Below are 19,663 nucleotides of genomic sequence, written 5' to 3'. Positions count from 1 at the left end.
AAACTAGTTGTTTTTTTTTCATAGTCTAGAGAATGACTTCTGCCTCAAATCCAGGTGATTCTAGTTGTGTTTTCAGTACATGGGCAGCACAATGTAGGACACTAAATACAGAAGAACTGATAGCACCTGAAAGACTTTGTTTGGTATGGGAGGTGTTCTAGCCCAACGGACTCACCCAGCTTCAATCCAGACAAGGGAGAATTACCAATATATTATACTCCCTTTCTGTAACCCCAATCTCATCCTGTCATTCTGGTGCCCCTTGGGAATAACTCTTAAAAAAAATGTTTGTTATGTTCATTTTCCTGTTTACACAGTTCCCATAGCTTCACAGGGTGACTTTTTAATTCTGGATACCTTGCAAGATCAGTGCTGCATATATTTCATGAAGTACCTGTACTTCTCCAGTGCTTCATGTACTTCAGAGACTAAGAAAGTTGCTGAATCTTTGTTAATCTCCGGGGTGGATCTATTTCTCTGGAGTGGCTTTGTTGTCTTTGAATGTTAAAGAACCCTTAGATCTTTAAAGTGGAGATTGCCAGATCAATTTGCATCTGCTGAAGTGCTCTGCACCTCCTAAGTGGCAGTGGCTTCTTGGTATTTGGTACAGCAATCAATATTAAGTGCTCCTGCTTCCGTAATTATTTGGGGATTTTGAATTCCTTTTCACTGTTATTTCCAAATAAGCACACTATGATAGGATATTTACTTCTCACTGTTACAAGCCTGGGATTTTCATATGATACTTGATCTTGTTTCTGGGTAAATGTGGATTAGCTTGGATTTTAAATTGCTTCTCAAATATACTTCTGAATAAACATGCATAGGACTATGATTTCCACATGATGCTTATTCTTACTTCTAAGAAAACTTGCTTGTATTTTAAAACTGTTCTTCCCTTGAATGTTCAGTTGCTGTTTTGGGGAAACACTAAATACATCAAGATATATTCTTGATAAAATGCTGGAGGTATCTATATCTTTCTGTATCACAGCCATCCTCCTTGAGATGCCCACTTTGTATTTTTCCCTGACAACCACTGGGGTGCAGCATTGGAGACCATTTCCAGTTGGAAATCTGACCCTTGAGCTAAGAAAGTCTTCCACTCTTCTGCTTTAGAGTGAAAACTGATCCAGAGCCAATTCACACACTTTTGGGTGTAAGTAAACTATTTTGAAAACATAGATCAACTACATTTTTTTCATAAAATAATCAAAATAATGGCAGATATATGGTGACCCTGGGAACTAAAATTGCTTTTTCCCCATAAAAATGAATACAAGTTGTGTATAAATATTCACACAGATCTGTACTTTTCCATTATAATTCTTTCTAACTCCTACACTTTCAAAAGTGGAAAGACCATGAAAATTAAGTTAATTGCATATACTTAATATCTTTTCATGCCCTGAAAGAGAAATCATGTCAATAGTCCATAACAACCATAAATTACCTTGGTCAGTAACAGTGGTGAACACTTTTGGTCATTCTCCACCCTATGTAGGACATTAGTGCAACAGGCAGCACATTAATCACCTGGGCATGATAAAGAGTTATAGTTATACGTGCTCTAACTTCTTGAATGGAAAGTCAATGTAGATGCTACTATAATAACCTTGTATTATATTTAAATGTGTTAGTTACTCTAAAATTAAATTTAACGGAAAATAAAATGAAAATGCTCATATTTAACCTATTGTATATGTTTACCTTTAGTACATGTGCTTTTTCTCAATATTACAGATAAATAGCAAAATTCAAACATACCCTCCCCATCTTTTAAAGCTGTTTTGATACTAGATTCTGATGTTAGATCATATCAAAAGAATAGTGAAGGATTCTTTCTTTGATGCATGGATGATCATACTAAGAAGGTTGCACTGTCCAACAATTCAATCTGCTCTATTAGTCAAGAAACATGACATGTACAAGGAAGAAAGATGTTATAAACATATTGTCATTTGAAGTGTACTTGATCTTGGTATTTCAACTGATAAAACAAGATAATTGCATGACATGGGTTTATTATTTAGAAGTAGAAAGTGGGTAAAAATGATTCCAGTTTGACCCTGGTGATAGGCTTATTGAGAAATGGGAATAATGCATTTTTATGTAGTTTAACAACATATTTGTAAATCTTTTCAGTTGCCCATTCCCTGGGTGTCGCGATAGATTAAGTCAGTATATGATGATATGACACCGCCATCACTCGTCTTCCTGGGATATTGCTAGAGGCAACAACAAACCTGTGTCTTTGGCACATGTGAAGAAATTTAATGCTTCAGGGGTTAAGTTACACAGGTTCCCTAGTGGATCAGCTTCTGCTTGGACAGTAATAACAACAATAACATTAATAATAAAAATGCCAGAGAAAAGTGAATAGAGAGGGAGAAAAAGATGAGTAAAGTTATTCAGGAGAAAAAAAAAGGCAGGCTCCAAATGATGGATTTTGTTTGCAGGTATCAGCTAAAAGTCTGATTCCATTGGGTTGCTGTAAATGCGCATATCCAAACATCTATTTCCATGGCTTTGGAGAGGTGTCTGTGTATGCGTGTGCCTGCGTGCATTGTCGCTTCAGGCCATGATATCCTAGGGCAGTGTAACAAGCAATTCGTGTCACCTCACAGAAAAGATTATTGGTGTTTTCACTGAGGAAATATTTGCACTCCATCTTCTATTTTTAGTTCCTTGAGCTTCCAGTTAGGTAGGAAGCTGTGGAGGGAAAAGGGGACAGCAGCCCTCTAATCTTGTCCCACAGTTGGTCAGGTTTACTGTTCTCATCTTGTTTCACAATGGCAGCTGATGCTTTTGTGAGCTGCGAGGCACCTTTCTGATTTCTGTATGGAATGGTATGTGTTTTCACCTAAGCTTATCTCTCTCTCTCTCTCATGAAAAACTGCTTTTCCTATGAACATGCTTCCTATAAAGCAGGGTTCCTCAACCTTGGCAACTCTAAGCTGTGCGGACTTCAACTCCCAGAATTCCCCAGCCAGGGAATTCTGGGAGTTGAAGTCCGCACAGCTTAGAGTTGCCAAGGTTGAGGAACCCTGCTATAAAGAATGCGAAGCAAATGAAAGAATGTAGTGACTATTTAGAAGCATCACAGGCCCAGTGAGTTGTAATTTACTGTGGGAAAGAAAGCACTATGAATTTGTTGCCACAGAATTGTTGTTTATCATAATAATCTTTCCAGTGAAAAGCTTAATTTGCTCTTTCTCCACGAATATTTTAAATATGATTACCATAATAGCACAGTGACTGAGACTGTCCAAAATGCAGGGCTGACCTTGAGTGTACTTCTCCATTTAACATGTGGTCCTTTAACATTCAGGAAACAACATGCCTTCAATTCACTTATTAATAGATAATCTGAAAATGTTCTCTTGTTCTGTGATATATGCCTGTGCCATGCAGATTCTTGAAATCTTTTACTATCCCATGGAACAGCATTACCAATGTAAATAGGTGTAAGATTTCCAAGATTTCTACTGGGAATGCTCCATAACTAAAGTGAGCTTTTCCCTTGGCCCTCCTCTAGTTTACCATTTAATTTTTACTGACATTCCACCTCATATTATTAACTCCACAAAATGAAAGTGAAATAATCCTGTATTAATTAAAGAGTGATTGAATTCCCTCAATCATCTTCCCCTTGGCTTTCTTAGACAGTAACACATTGTGACTCTCCTAGGAAAACATGTGCTAGGAGCAGAGCTTCATAGAGAGGGAGAGGGTATGGGTTTTGTATTCCCCTTAAAACTTTTTCCTATTTATACTTTCTCAAAAGACTACAGTAGAGATTTTAATGAACCATATATAGATTCTGCAGTGTAGTAATTTAAACAGAAGTTGCTAGACCTGACGAATCACTGATGCAGGATACTTGTGGCTCATTTACTGTAGTGCACTGCTAGGATAAGATTATTGTGATGTCATTTTGAAGAAACGTATTTTTGATCTACAAGGATAACAAAGGCTGTATGGAGAATTACGTGCATATGTATGCATATGTATGCTTATGTATAGCTTATACTTGAAAAGCAGTTTTGAGTGTTGTGGCTTGTCTAAAATTCAGGCAGGGTGGTCATTACTTCTGCTAAATATAAATGAAAGCAGCAGATGGTTCTAAAGTAGTAATCTACTACCATTTACTGAAGAGTAGGCTAGCATGAAAAGAAATTCAAAGAGTAAGCTTGTCACTTGCTGTGTGTGTGTGTGTGTGCGCACATGTGTGTAGGAATTATATTGTAACCAGAGGTATGCTGTGCATTCTGAAGAAAATGGAATGGACAAGTAGCAGATTTTTAACAAACATTTTACTCAACTTATTTTTAATGAAGCTAGCAGAATATACATTTTCAAATAAATGAATATGGGATTTGGATGTAGGTTGGGAAAATACATGGGCCTTTGTGAAGAAGTACGTAGGCCCTTTGTTATTCAGAAGTATTATTTAAAAATACTGTTCTCTGCCATGTTTCCATCTATCTCTATCATACTTAAAGCTATCTATAGCAACTGTGTTACTCTGATTAATGTCAGATAACCAAAAAAAACCCCAATCCATTTAACAATATTTTTTTCAGTTTTAATTAAAAAGATGGTAGGATTGGTTGGTATAGAAGAAAACTAATATCCTTTGGGGATACAAGCAGCAATACAAATATATATTTACCTCAGAGCGGACACAAAATTTACTTTCCTGTTTTGTTGTTGTTTTTCTTAAATATGTACTTTGTACTGCTTTTTTACCACTGAAGCTTTAGTTTAGTAGCCTTGAGGTAGCAATGGCTTAGGAGTCTGGCAATTTGAGTGGCATAAAATGTCTGTAGTGCTTAAGGATGCACAGCATCCTACATGGGGATACTAATAAAGATAGAAGGGATGTGAAGATATAGACCCCGCTCACAATGCTCACTGACTTCTCTCAACCTCCCAGGCCTACTTCCATAACTATTGTTGTGCAGGCTTCTGGGGTGAGATTTTATATTACAGCATCTGACAAAAAGCGAAGAAGAAAGGGAGAATGCACACACCATTCTGTGTTGTGTTTTCAGTAACCTAGAGATTATGAAATAAGCGTTCACCTTGATCTTATTTTCAAAAGTCTTTATTTTTCAAGCATTCTTTTTAGAGAGAAAAGGGAGCTGTAATAATAGATTCTAACTTGCCTCATTTATTTTCTCTTTTAATAAAATAACTGAACTGTAACCAGCATACCCAAGTTGAAGAATGCTGTTGAAATTCCAGGCCCAGGTCTACTAGAGGTGACATTTTAAGTCTCAGGGGAGAAGGCCAACTGCCTTTCATGAAAGCATAAATTATAATACTATGATTGTGGTTCCCTAAGCAGCACTACCATCAGCGAAGCCCCATGCCTGTAAGGTGTCTGGCTGAAAGATAGCAATAGTTAATTTGATGACAGGGGAAACACAAAATGATATGGATGAGTAAAAGGAACAAGAAAAGCTTAGCTGCCGGGGCGGGAGGGAGGGGGGACACAAAAGAAAACAGCAGTTCAAAGAATATTTACAGCAGATTGTATAAAAATGAGGTAAATTTTGTATTTTTCACTACAATTTAATGAGTATAATGCCACATTGTGGTGTATATTTGCTGCTTATAAAGTTTCATGTGAAAACCAAGATATATATTAGAATCCAAAGAATAAGCCTACACCATGGTACAAGACGGTGCATCATTATTTTGCAAAAGTTTATGGTATTTATTGCATGCAATTGATCTGAAGACAAGCTGTATCCATGCTACAAAGTCATTCTTTTTATTAAAATGCTTTAAATGATGTTCAGGATGCTACATTTATAAAGCATGGAGAGACTTGCTTAGTGTATCTGTAGCATGGTTTTGTCTCACTGCTCTGAATCAAAATTTACATCTTAATTAGAGTCTCCGTACGAAGCAAAAATGCTGCTGGTAATAAAGGTTTTATTACCTGCTTTTCTATTAATGGTGGATACTGTAGTTTTGCTGTGTGTATTCCTGATACCCCCAATATATGCATTTTCTGCATGTATGAGAAGCAGGCTAGAAACTGTCCATGGGATCAAGATCTCACCGGCTACAAGCTCAGCAAAACAAAGAGATGCAAACATGTCCTGTGCTTTTACATATACTTGTCTTCCTTTCTGTCATTTCACTTTGGTGAAAGCCATCAAATAGATTTGGAGACAGCTGTTGTATTCCCATTTGCGAATGTCATTATTGCAGTTAGAGGAGGTGCACTGATTAGTTTTGATCTAAAAAACACGTTATTTGCATCACAGAGTGCTTCACGCAGAGAGAGAGAGAAAAAAAGGATTGGATCAATTCAGCTGAATTAGTGACAAAAAGTATTTTCCAGGATTAAAGTATTATTTCATCACCAGGTATCAGGGGTATTTATTTTTTATGAGTATAAAAGAAAGAACTCTTGCTCTAGAATTAATAAATGTGCTGTGTAAATATATTAAATTATTAATGACACTTTCAGGACACAAGTTGTTCCCCCACCCCTTCATTTTTGTGCAATCTCAGAAAATGTGTAGCGTTGGCCCGGAGTCTGATATACATTGATTTACATTAATAGTTTATTCAAAGAAGGAGGTCATCAGCTCTGGCATGAGGCAGCTAGGAGTGGGGAATTAGAAGGCTGGGTAATTTTGCAGACAGGAGGTAAATCATGTAACCTATTTGCATCCATGTTGATCCTTGATTTTTGTGTGGGTGCGCGCGCACTGGTGTATGTCTATAATTAAGACACATCAAGTTAAGCTATACCTGTAAGATCTGATACAGGTTTATTCAGAATTGTATCATTTGACTTTAGTGGCACTTACGTCAAAGCTATTGGACACAGTACTGATTATTAACACTGCTGAATAGTCTAATCTACTGCATTCCTGGAAGTAATTTTCTTTGACATTGGTAAGGTTCAAATTAATACAAAGAAGGTTAATACCAATAGAATTAATTGATTAAATTATCTTGTTTCTATTATTACAACTAAAATATACCTGTCGTATCTTATATGATGTTTTTCTGCTATGCATGTACATCCATTCATCAGTGTATCTGTTTGTACCCGTAGATATTGTACCTGTTTCTGTGTTCACTTTTAAACATCAATTTCTCTCAAGTTCGGTATCACACTTTTTAGAAAAAGTGTGATAAAATACCTCACTTTTAAAAAGTGATGAAATACAAATACTGCTAATTTTGTATGGTTATAAAAGTCAGCAATGCAAACTTCTTTGGGTTCCTTAACCTGATATTCAGGAAGGTAAAATAGAATGTAAGTGAACTGCACGAGGGGAAACACAAATTAACGGTCCAATCCTAGCCATGCTTCCTTAAGTCAACAGACAAGCAGTCAGACCTGTTTATACAGAAACATGCCCGAGAGCTAACTGCAACGTATGCTCGCTTCCTCAGAAGGAAGTCCCACTAAGTTCAGCGGGGATTTGTTCTACCTGTCTTCCATCTTTCCAGTAAGTATACTTTCTGCTGGTAAGGAGGGGATAGGGCGGTAAACAGATCATCCCGAGTTTGCCACGCACAACACAGACACCACACACGCGCCAGGAGACACAACAAGGAAGAAAGAGAAGAGCAGTACAGAATTATACCTTATGATGATATCTTCTCAAAAAACCTGAGGCTGCACGCCTTCCTGCCCAACCGTAGTTTAAGAAACAGAAAGCACTGGTCGATTAAAGAGTTAAAGCTAGCCCCCGTTAGAGTTAAGAGCGCGCCGTGGTTTGCAAGCCACTTTTTCAGGCGCTGCGTCTTTTAGATCTGCGGCGCGTTCGCAGTTGTCGCTTTCCCTTTCTCTCCCTCCCCCGGCCCCCCTCCCCGCTTCGCCCACTCCGTCCCCTTTCAGTCCCCTCCGCCCGTCTGTACCTGCCGAGCGCCGCTCAATCTGTGCAGCCTCTGCTCTTGCCGGCGCTGATTGGCCGACGCCCCACCAATCGCGTTTCGGCCTGGGCCAGAGGGAATGCATATGTAAAGCCCTACTTCATATTTATAAGCTCCAATCGGGGCTTTAAGTCCTTGATTAGGAGCGTGTGAGCTTTTGGTCCCAACTGGCTGTGCCCATAGGCTTGTCACCAGGAGGACATTTGTGTTAATTGCACTGTGCTGTGTCAAGGAAACTTTGATTTATAGCTGGGGTGCACAAATAATGGTTGCCGAGCGCACATGGATTCGGTAGAACTTTGCCTTCCTGAATCTTTTTCCTTGCACTACGAAGAAGAGTAGGTACCTACCATTCTTCTTATACCCCCCCTTCCGCTTTCCTTTCTTATTCCCCCCCCCTCCGCACTTTTTCCTTCTTCCTAATGGTGGGGAGGGGAGTAATAATAAAAATATATCCAACGTGAAATGCCGCTTTCAGGTAATGCCTCCCGGCGTCTTGTGTGCATGAGTGGAGCTGTATGTGTCCGTCTTGTCTCTTTTGTGCTGTGCTTTATCTGCTAATTCAGTAAGTGGAGGAATTGTTTTTCTCTCAACAATGTTACCTTTTGAGTCGGGAGCGGCGTGGCTGTCAGTAAAACAGCTGTGCGAGTGACAGTCATTTCTTATTCAGGTACTAAGAATAGGCACTTGGCTTGGCCCAAAGACAGAGTGAATTGTTTCAGCAGATCTCTCCAAAAGATACATTTCCTTCCCTTGTCCTGTCCACTCCTCCTGAAATGAGTGGAAGAAAGCTACAGTCTGAAACAAGATTTAGATAATCTTTTGATCTTTCCTCTTTCTGAGGTTTCTTGCCAAGCCCAGTTGGGAGTCAGGGACCAGCTCAAGAGTTTAATCCCACTTTAAGGATAGTGCTCTGTAATTAAGGTTTAATGTAAGGCTCTAGTCATTTACTGACAAATAGGTCCATTAAGTAGCAAAGGTGTGTGTGTCTATGCATATGTGCATGTGCGTGTGCGCCACTTCCTCAGCCAATGTGAGCTTTGTTTGCTTTTGACTGGAATTTTAAAAAAGAGCTATTAGTCTTTTTAATGCATCCTACCCAGTAAAATATTCTTTTGTATAAATAAAAATAAACGTTTGTGGCATATAGCACGTTTAATGTTATTTATTGCATGCATGTTCTCTCAGCTCTGAACTAATAAAAAGCAGAAGGGGAAGAAGGTTTCCAAACCAGTGTATCACTTCACAACTTTTGAGAGCCTGCAAACTTAATTTCGGCCTTAAAAAACCCTACGCTGCAGAAGCTGGCAGTGGGCTCAGCCTTAAACTGCATGCATACTATGACAATACTCAGAAGTGACTGCGTATTGTGGATATATGCCCACTAGCTGCCATTAGTGTCTGCGTGTTAGATTGGCGAGTCACAATTAAATTAGAGGTTTTTGTAAAAAGCGTCTTGGACATTGGGGTATGATATAGATAGATGCACAATAAAAGGGAATGTCAATGGATGCTATAATGTGTATGTACAGGGAAGGAGAAGAAGAAGCAGGATTCCTTATTCACCTGCAGAAGAACGTAAATAAACTATATTAGAATGGTCATTGAGATGCAGTTTGTAGATGTTGTTGTACAATGTGGTTTAAAATCTCTTAATCTATGCCTAAGTGCAGTTGTCACTGCTCCAACTTGCAGTGGCAAGCTTTTTTCTGTGGAGAAGGTGAGAGGGGAGGAGAGAGATTCTAAAGTTAGGAAGATGCTCTTTTTTAAAAGGACCTTTCTTGATTTTTGTTCTTAGAGCTAATTTGAATGATTAATTTTGATAAGCTTCTTAAAGTAGATGCATTTAAATGAATGAAATCAGGGCATATGCCTTTTTAGCTCTGGCAGAAGAGTCTTACTGTTTCTCCCACCTTGCCACGATTAGCTCTCTTCTTCCATCTCTCTCCCCCCCCCAACCCCCATTAAAAGTCTTCCGAATGGATCTGTGGTTCAGTGGGCAGGCAGAGCTATCTAGTGCCCAGGAGTGCATCGGTCTCTCTGTCTCAATTAATAAACCACAGAGTCTTACGTGCTATTAATATTGCTGGTAATTATACTTTGGCTTTGTGGTATATGATACAAACCAAACTATAAATTAAGCTACAAGAATGAAATAAAGTAGTAGAATATTCCTAGAGTTTGCACTTTATTATATATGCACTGGGGAAGGCTTAGAGAACTTAAAGAATGTGGAGAGGTAGCAAGGCAGTACGGTTTGAAATCTAGCTAGTCCACGTTAAAGAATGCAAAACTTAAAGCCATCTGCCACCCTTGCTTTTGCCTTTTCAGTAAAAGATGAGAGTAAATGCTAATAATTTCAAAGAACAGTTAAGAGAACGGAACAGATATATTTGCAGATGTATGCACATGTGTGTGACTTTAAATACTATAAATGAAACTCTGATCATAACACAAAATCTCATCTAACCTCTGATTAAAATGTAACATTGGTTAAAGGCTTGTAGAGCAGACTTAATTTTACTGACTGTTTTAACAGTTGTCACAGCTGTTGGAAGAAGGAAAGGCAATTGAAACAGTCAAAAAAGGACAGGGGGAGGACCTCACTTAGTACATTTAAACATGATCCTAAATGCAAAGCATAGAAAGGCAAATCTATGTGACTTCAGATACCTTCTCTGTACTGTGTACATTTCCTTTTCCTCTGTCCCTTTAATTTGAATTAAATTAATTTGAATCCTCAACCTTTATCACACTAGGAAAATGCAACAGTTCTAAAATGAAACAAAGCAATTCTGAATGTCATACATTAGTGCACTTAATTTTAAAGATAAGCAAACAAATTGGCTTAATAGTAAAGGAGATAAAATACAGAGATGCCAAGAAACTTTGGATGGTTGGCTGAAATTTCAGTAGTGAACCCCGATGTCACAACTGGAAGACAAAAGATGCTTTAGAACCATGGATTTGAAAACTCTGCACAGCTTTTAAAACATTTAGTTTAAAAAATATTAATACATTTGAGAGCTGTTCTCTAGGTTTCTTTTTCTTTATTAATAACATTAAGTATTTAAATAGTCTATTGTTATTTGTTTTTGTTTTAATATCCACTCCTTTGCCGCATTGCTCTTAAAATTTGATCCAGAAAGATGAACAATATTTGGTATGGGGGAGGAGGGGGTAATTCAGTGAAGAGAAAGTTAAAACTCTGATTTGTCTACTCTCCTTAGATAAGATCTCTCTATCTAATATAGATAACACTACTTCTATCTATCTGTGTTAATATAATATGTAACCCCTGTACATGAAAAATTATTAAAAAACCATTGTCCTTAAATCTAAATATGTAACTGTGTAAGATAATTAGCATGGCTGCTGTCTAAATGAGAATTTTTGGAGGGCTTTTCAAAATGGATCCTTATGCATCTACTTAAACAGGCCTTGTTATATAGTCCTTATTACTAAACTTCCAACTTTGGATTTCTGTTTTTCATACATGTTTTCTGCAAAATTTTGCAGCTGACAGAGTGCAAAGAGCTAGTGCTGAAATATCTGGCAGCTTTTTATTTGCTAGGCCTGACCTTTTCTTTTTTTTTAAGTGATGGTTGCTCATTTTAATGTGTTTATGGTTCTTTTATTTTATTTACTAAGCCTGGTGTGTTCCAGCAGCAATTAACCTGTGTTATTAGCAAAGCCCTTGTGGATATCCATTAATTTTCTTGAATGGATGGTCATTTTCCTCCACTGTTATTTCTTCCCTTCCCCCAACATACTATCCTGTTTTAAATTTCTTCTTATTTTAAGATTTTTTTAAAAAGTGCTTAATTTGGAAAGGTCAAATGATAAGCGGATGCTTTTGAAAAAAAAATCCAGTAATAAGAATAGCATTCTTGAAGAGTTGTATGACAGTCGGACAGGACGGAAGATCTCAATAGATTTTTATTTTTTTAAAATAATAGAATCAAAATAAACTTACTTTTTCTTCTTGGAATCATTTCTTTCTTTTATGACCCTTATGGGTTAGGTGATGAATTCTTTTCATCTGATCTGAAGTTACTTTGGACAGCAGTTTGTGCACTGAAAAAAAAAACATATTAAGCCTACAGGAAAAAAAATGCTTCTGTTTAGACTGTGGAGGACAGATAAGGACTGCCTCATTAGATCAAACCCCACTTTTGCAATTATTTAAAAATACATGGAACTATACTTCAAACATAGAAGATAGCTTGCTTGTGATTATCTTTGTAATTCTTGAAGCCACTTCTCAAAGCCGAGCCTAATTGTGTTAGATTCTAATAACATGATTCCAGTTTTGGTTTTGTTGTTATTTTAAATAACAGTATACTTAAATAGCTTGGCAAATTTCCAGGTATTGAATATTTCTGATGCACAGTGACCTTTGTCTTGGTGCAAAAACAAATAGAAATGAACAGCACTAATATTTATTGACAATCTTAAATGAATGCCCTCTTATGAATATTGTTAGCCTGTTACCAATCAACAAAAATGCTGAATGTTAAGAAATTTGAAGTAAATTGGACACACTCCCCTAGAAGCTTAAAGCAACTTGGTTATTTTCCATATAGTTCGAATTCTGCTTCATAGCATATACACTGGAGACAAAAACGATAAAATGTTGGTCTCTGCCTAGTTCCTCTCTAGCCCTAGCAAGCTCTCAAGAGAAAATCTGTGATTATGCTAGGCTGGTTCAGTTTTGATCTCTTTTACATTCATTGGCCTTGTATTAAATTGTCATTGTCCTAGAGCACATGAGAGAGAGAGAGAGAGAGAGAGAGAAATGAATTGCACTTCTTGACATTCCCTGACAGTGAAATATTTAACTTCTCTGTCTCCAATCATACTCATATGTACATGTTCGATAGCGGTGGAATGACAACCAGCAGTCCCTGTTAGTCTGACATCCCCATTTTACATGTTTGCCATGGTTTGGGAACCAATTCTCTTTCTGTCTCTCTTTAACACCCAGTTTTACTTGGCTGAGGCATATCAGCATCTATTTAAATTGATATAAAACAATTCCACATTTTATCACAGCTGATAATGGTTGCATAAGCATGTGGCTGCTTGCTTTGTGCATGTTTCACTGTTATATCTGTTTGACTATATTTGTGTGTTATAAACAGAGTACATGTGCAAACATTTTTGAAACTTTTTTGTTATCTTGGAAAAATAAACTCGGTAAGAACAATGTAGATATTAGATTGTCCTGATTCCTTTTTTTTTTTTGTAATCGCTGGTGCATTCCTTTAGATACGTAATCCAGCTGCTGTCATTTTCACATTTATTATTTCATGCAACAGAAAGCTTAGGATTTTTATCTTTGCACTTTCTAGATATAATAAAAGGCATAACTCTTCTGACAAGCAGTTAGTTTAATATTAGAGGCATTCATCTAAGGAGAAATTGCAAATCCGTTTTTTAACAAAAATATTTGTTGTTAATATTCTGATACATAAAACTTTTACTTTCCATTGTTTTTGTATTCTAAAGAAAATTACCTATAAGATTTTGCTTGCATTCCTTCAAATTGTAAAGTATGATTAAAATTAAGCAATAAGATTATATTTGTTTTACTATACACCCAAGCTGTAAGTACTTCTTTAAAGAAAAGCAACAAAATAAGATTCCAAAAGACCAAATTTACAATTAAACTCTATCAATGAAATATACTGGGAAATAATAAGAGCTCAAGATGTCAAATAAGCTTGATTTGTTCATATAACATGTAGACCCTAAGGCAATTATTGTGGCACACCTTCAATTCTAATTGGAAATACTTATGATATGAAACAATTATCCTCCACTGTTTAAACATAGGCTTATTTCTATAACTTTTTTTAATTTCCTAAAATAAAACTTTTATCTAGAATTGGCTTTTACTCTTGTTACTTAAGACTTCTGCTTCCTATTGCTAATTATCATTGAGCATGTATGTGCTTACATATATAAACACAGTGGATATATATGTGTATGTGTATATATTATGGCTGGCATAAGACATCTGTAGGATTGGATTTTTAATTTTCTTTCACTGAAGTTTGTATTGAAAATTATGTCTTGAAGAGGAAAATATAGTAGTTCTGTTAATCTGTTCACTTGTTCTCATGACACGTTTTGCAAATAAAGCTGTGCCCAATACGCATGCACGCACGCACAGGGAAAGAGTGATCCTTTTTGTACTACAATGACTTTGAATGACAAGAGTTGCAGGTTTTTCGAATGAGAGTTTCTTTTCCCACAAATAATTTATTAATACATATATTATTAGTGCATAATTATGCATGTTTGCTTTTGAAGTTTATGGTAGCAATTTATGGGAATTTATCCAGGGCATCCCTTTTTATACCTAACTGAAATACATGAGATTAAATAACTGTAAAGCTAAGATTTGTTTTTCATTCAAGAAGCTGAATTTATACATTCATCAAACTGAAAATGAATCTAAAACTTTGGCTTTTTGTAAGCATAAATACTTGGAAATAAATTATATGAATATGGACTCAAATTGCTTGTTGCATAAGCAGAAGATGCTGTGTTTGTACAGATTGATAGGAAGGCTCATTCCTCTGAAGTCTGTAAAGGAAAGGCACAAACAGATGGAGAACCAGCAACATCCTATATATAGGATAATTCCTCCACCTGTGTGGTAGATTCTTTGGATACAGGCCACTGAAATAAATGAAACATTCCTTGTGAATCCCCCCAAAGGAAATGGGAAAACAAAATCTAAGTAGACTTTTATCAGCATACCGTCCATTTGTATTGGTTTGCAAGCTGCTATCTCACTTATTCTTCTGTGTCTTTTCAAATTTTGAGTGAGACAGAAATGCACATCTCCTTTTCATCATTTTGATTGGAACTACATGCCATACGTAATGTGTTTTGGCAGCACTTACCTAGCCAAAGAAAACAAATTAATATTAGCCATGCTGTGGGGCATCTGAAGTATCACAGATGTGTCGATTTAGCTTTGCTCTATCAAACGACTTTTCCTTAAACAGCTGGTCGAACTGTCGCAAGATGTTGTAGGGGCTACAAAGAGTTTTAATAGGTGTGATCAGTGATTGAAGGCTGTGGCTAGTTAGAATCAGAACATGCTGCCAATGTGTAGGTGCTTCTGTTCAGCCTTCATGAAAAAACTTATGTAGGGAGTCAGAACCTAGACAATCTCTTCATACTTGATCTTTGAAAAGTCGTATCTAGAGACAATAACAAATAATATGGAGAAAAGCCACATGGAATAGCATCGACTGACCCCTGGGGAACAGTAAAATTCTTTTTTGCGTAAAGATGTAAGTAAATAAGGACAGTAGGGTGTGTTGGGTCATGTTTCCTCCTCTTAGCCCCTGGGATTTTGTTCCTTTGTTTCCTTATAGTTGTTGACAGAAATAATATTGGAGAGAATTCTTACTCTCTTCTAACATCTGTAGTGTTTGAAATGTTTTTTTTCCCATAAGTGTTTTATACATTTTTATGCATTCAAAAGCTAGTAAAATATTAATATATCATGGATAACATAGCATGTTCAATCTGCTCTTTAGAATAATGTTCCATGTATAAAGTATCAGAAAGCAAGCACTGACTTTTATATTTGTATATACAATTGCCTATTTTGTTTATTTCCAATACATTTCCACTTTTTTGTAATATCTTGGGACTTGCTGTAGGTTTTAGCTTGATTTGTAAGTTAAAGGTTCTCTTTTTTTTTCTTAAATATTCCCAGGTGATGTCAGATGAAAAGGGTATTATGGCTGAAATATACACCAGAGGAATTCATTTTGGCAAGCCTGGTCCATGTAGGTTAGTGAAACAACAAATAAATAAATTGTTTTGTTTTTTGTTTACTTTAAGTTGAGCAAAGAAAGAAAAAAGGAAAAAATAATAAGGAAATGAATTTTGAAAATGATATCATTATATTTATATGCTGGTAAATATCAATATGCAGATAAATGTAATGGTCAATAAATTCTGTATAAAATTTGCATGGAGACAGATATTTTCCAGCCTAGCATATTAAGATTTCTTCTTTTAATTATGAAGTATTTATTCTATTAACTTTTACATTTATTCTTATTAACATTTTCATAGCAAGTAGCAACCTCAAGTGTATGGTCCTAAGCTCTGAAATGGCCTAAGGTACACTTTTTCAAACATTTTTCCAGAAGCTATAGAAATGGACGATGGGATTTCTAGCATCTAAAGGACATGTATTAGGCACTCTGTGGTTATATCATTGAATGATTTCTACTTAAGAAGTAGGGTCATGTTAGTAAGAGCTGACATCCGCTGCTAGCGGTTTATATTAATATGAGGGACACCTGTCCCATTAATCATAGGGACCATGGTTTCACAGATGGAGAAACAACAATCAGGTGAATTACACAGCACAGCACACTTGGCTTAATTCATCTCATTGTTTTCCTATCAATCTAGAGAATGATTTGTTCTGTTCCTGGGACTAAGGCATAAGCTTGAGTTGTACTCAGGTGGAAGCATGTCCCAACCTTTTCTCTTTGAAAATATTCATTAAAAGAAGTTGGAGATAGCAATGAAGGAAGTAGTCCCTCCACTGTCTTTGGCATCTGATGGAGCATTGACTCTGGAATGTATATTCCTATGGTACAAGTAGCTGCTCTCTATACTCATTAGTCAATAAAAGAAAATATAAAAATTCAAGAAATTGCTAGCTGCATCAGAACCTTGAAGCAAACATGTCAAAATCTTGTGGCACATTCAGAGCAAAACTGATTAGATATTTAAGGTGCTGCAAGACTGTTTTTAATTATAAGGCAACAACAAAATAAGCAACATATACAAGTAAATCCGATACACCAAATTGCTCACATATGACAAACTTAGAACAGTATTGGTATGTACCCATCATAGGACAGTCACATAAAAAAAATTCTGAAAGACAATTCTGGCTCCCTTCATGCCACCTTTCCCCCCATCCCCTATTCTAATGTTAGTGGTGTTCTTTAGGAAAATAGAGGTTTCTTCCTGGCTGTAGTTTGAGAATAGTTGAGAATACACACTCCTCATATTTTTGTGATTCTAATATCAAACAGCAAACTTGTGGCATGTTGAAATCAGTCAACAGTTCTTCTAAGATACAGCTTCTGTTTGATTGTGTGTAAATACAGTTAGTTAGCTGGGTTTATCTGATAGCCTGGCAGAAAGAGAGAGAAACAGGACAATCTGTTTTCAGTAACTGTGCTGTTCATACACCTGATAAGATTGAAAGTCCTTTCGACTGCTGATACGTTTTGAATAAGAAAAGAATAATCACTTCCACAGGCACCAGCTTATCAGAAATGGAGCAAAATACCAACACTTTTACATTAGCAAAAGTAAATGTTTTAGACAAGTCATGCTCCCCCCCCCCCATTTAAATGGAATAGTAGGGTACTTGTGAGTATGCAGTAATAAAGGAGAGAACTTATTACCTTGATTAAACTGCAAGTGAATATATTGGGAAAGAAGCCTTTGGCAACAGTAACAGCTCTTTTGATAAGTAGAATATATCTATTACAAGTAGTCTTTAGAACATTTCTGGGTCTTTGTCTCTTCTATCCTGTTCAGTGCATATCCACATTGATAGGGAACAGTAATTTCATAATCCCAAATTTCCACCATTGTGTTTTAATATAAGAGATCTGACATTCAATTAGGATAGGTATCAGATGCTAAAACTACCAAATATCTTGTTATCTGCAACCAAGTACTGCATTTAAAAGAAAAAGAAAAAATTCAGAAATGTGTTCTTATTTAGGATAATTTTAGTGGAGACAAATAATAAAATATATAGCTATCTTATTAATTTTTTTTAAAAGACACATAATTAACAATTCTGAAAACAGAGGAGACAGCTAGACCGAACGCATCATCAGTTATATAGAATTTTGACTCACTTTCCATGATGGTAATAATAGGATAATACTTAGCATGGTTTGCTTCTGGCTTAGATATCCTTTAGATAGCATAGTATTTTGAGTTTTTTTGTAATATTGTGCTTTAACAGTGTTATATTTCTTCTCAAGCATGCAGATAAATTTGGTATATTTGGGTTGATAAATTGTAGAGCAAACCACAATAGATAGATTTGGAATTTTTATTGATTACCCTCAGTAAGATCACTGTTACCCATTTATGTCAATAACATCCTTGTTCTGTACCTCTAGCTGAGACAGGGACTTTGAGAACAAAATGTTGACAAGTTGATAACGTGCCTCCAGTGTTCTGGTTTCAATAGACTTTTTCAATGCACATATACATTTCATTGGCAAGTTCATTTTTGCAATTTAAGGCATTTAAAGAAAAATATTCAGTTAGTTTTATGAAATTTTAGCTAAAAATCAGTGGTTTCATTTGGGTGTAAAGTAATTTGAGTACCTGAGGCAAAAAAGATGTCTTTCCTTCTTCTGAAGTATTTGGAAACAGTGAATTAAGGCAACAGGACACACTACACTTTTCTTTCAGCCACATTGCAGGGAAAACAATATTCTGTAAATTCACATATACCAATAAATAACTATATGGCACCATTCCCACTGAAGCACATAAAATGTAACCAAGCATCCTCATATTCTATACTACAATTTGATTGATTCAAAAATGTTTTGTTTTTTTAGCACTCCTGGATTTTTTTCAGAATTGGCTATAACATAGGATTGTGAATTCAGATCCTAATCATAGGGCTAGATTTTAAGCCATGATCAATCAGAGATACACAAGAGAACCTTCTGAAGACCTTTTAATTTTTTTCTCTTTTCTGCTTAGATCATTTTAAAAAATAAGTATTTTTCTGTTGGTTTCACATGTGACCATGGGATGAAAAACTAGGAATTAGCTAATGGTTTCTGTCTTCTTCCTGCTCCTGCAATTAAGAAGGAAGATACTGCACTGACTCTAACACAGACTACAGGATTGCACTTACATCAGCAATCAAGGCACATCTAGTTCTTACTTGTGCATTGATTTCAATCTTTAAAGGTAGGGGGACTCCAACAGTCACTTGTGAAGTTTTGAGCTCAGTCACTTCACAAAAATGAACTGCGGTGGAAATAAGTGAGATGAAATCAGTTCTTCATTAAAGCAGGAAGTTTATTATGCAACCATCTTTCAAGCAGTTATGTCTATAAGTAAATTCTTGGCTCTCTGTTTTGCAGGAGTTGAACAACAGTATAAGGTAGGGCTGAAGCTCAGTCATAATCCATACTTTGCAGGGAGAAGGGCCTTCATCCAGTTTTCAGTCTCTTCATTTAGAACTTGGAAGCACTGGAATTTGCAAAACTAGAAGGCTATAGCCAGCCTGTGCTTTATTAAGGCCAATAGATTACAATCTTTTGATAGAACTCTGAGAGACTTCCTGTAAATTTGGTCGGTTTCTAACTACAAATGTCACAATAATACCAAAAACTAAAATCGTTCTGTTTTTAAATTGGGTTGCTAATTTAGGGGATACTAAGAGTGGCTTTTTGAATGAACGTGCTTGCAAAATTGGACTATTTGCAAATTCCCAAGATGAATCTTAATAGCACATGAGAAAAACTTTACATTGATTAAAAACAGCAGCAATTCTTTCCAGGTTAACTTCCATAGGATTGAACACTTTAGTGTTCAGAGTGATAAGCTATATGAGATTTGCTTTTGGTGGCCATTTTGAAGCAACAAGTTCCATGGATGTTCAGGTGACTTAGCACAAAAGATCATGTAGTATGTCTGTATT

General features: G+C 36.2%; 1 protein-coding gene across 2 annotated transcripts in view; it reads left to right on the top strand.

Moving 5' to 3' along the window:
* The first annotated feature begins 8,071 nt into the window (after positions 1 to 8,071).
* The window catches only part of ESRRG (estrogen related receptor gamma), a 193,505-nt gene continuing 181,913 nt past the window's right edge, over positions 8,072 to 19,663 (top strand). The window contains exons 1-2 of one of the 2 annotated variants that reach the window (XM_063303522.1): positions 8,072 to 8,252; positions 15,659 to 15,735. In XM_063303522.1, the coding sequence (XP_063159592.1) occupies positions 15,662 to 15,735 (74 nt within the window). In that variant the 5' untranslated portion in view covers positions 8,072 to 8,252; positions 15,659 to 15,661. The remainder of the gene's footprint in view (positions 8,253 to 15,658; positions 15,736 to 19,663) is intronic. The other variant, XM_063303530.1, reaches the window with a different exon arrangement.

This window comes from Candoia aspera, chromosome 1, assembly GCF_035149785.1.
Source record: "Candoia aspera isolate rCanAsp1 chromosome 1, rCanAsp1.hap2, whole genome shotgun sequence".
In the NCBI taxonomy this organism is placed as follows: Eukaryota; Metazoa; Chordata; class Lepidosauria; order Squamata; family Boidae; genus Candoia; species Candoia aspera.
This window is presented reverse-complemented; position numbering and strand designations above follow the sequence as displayed.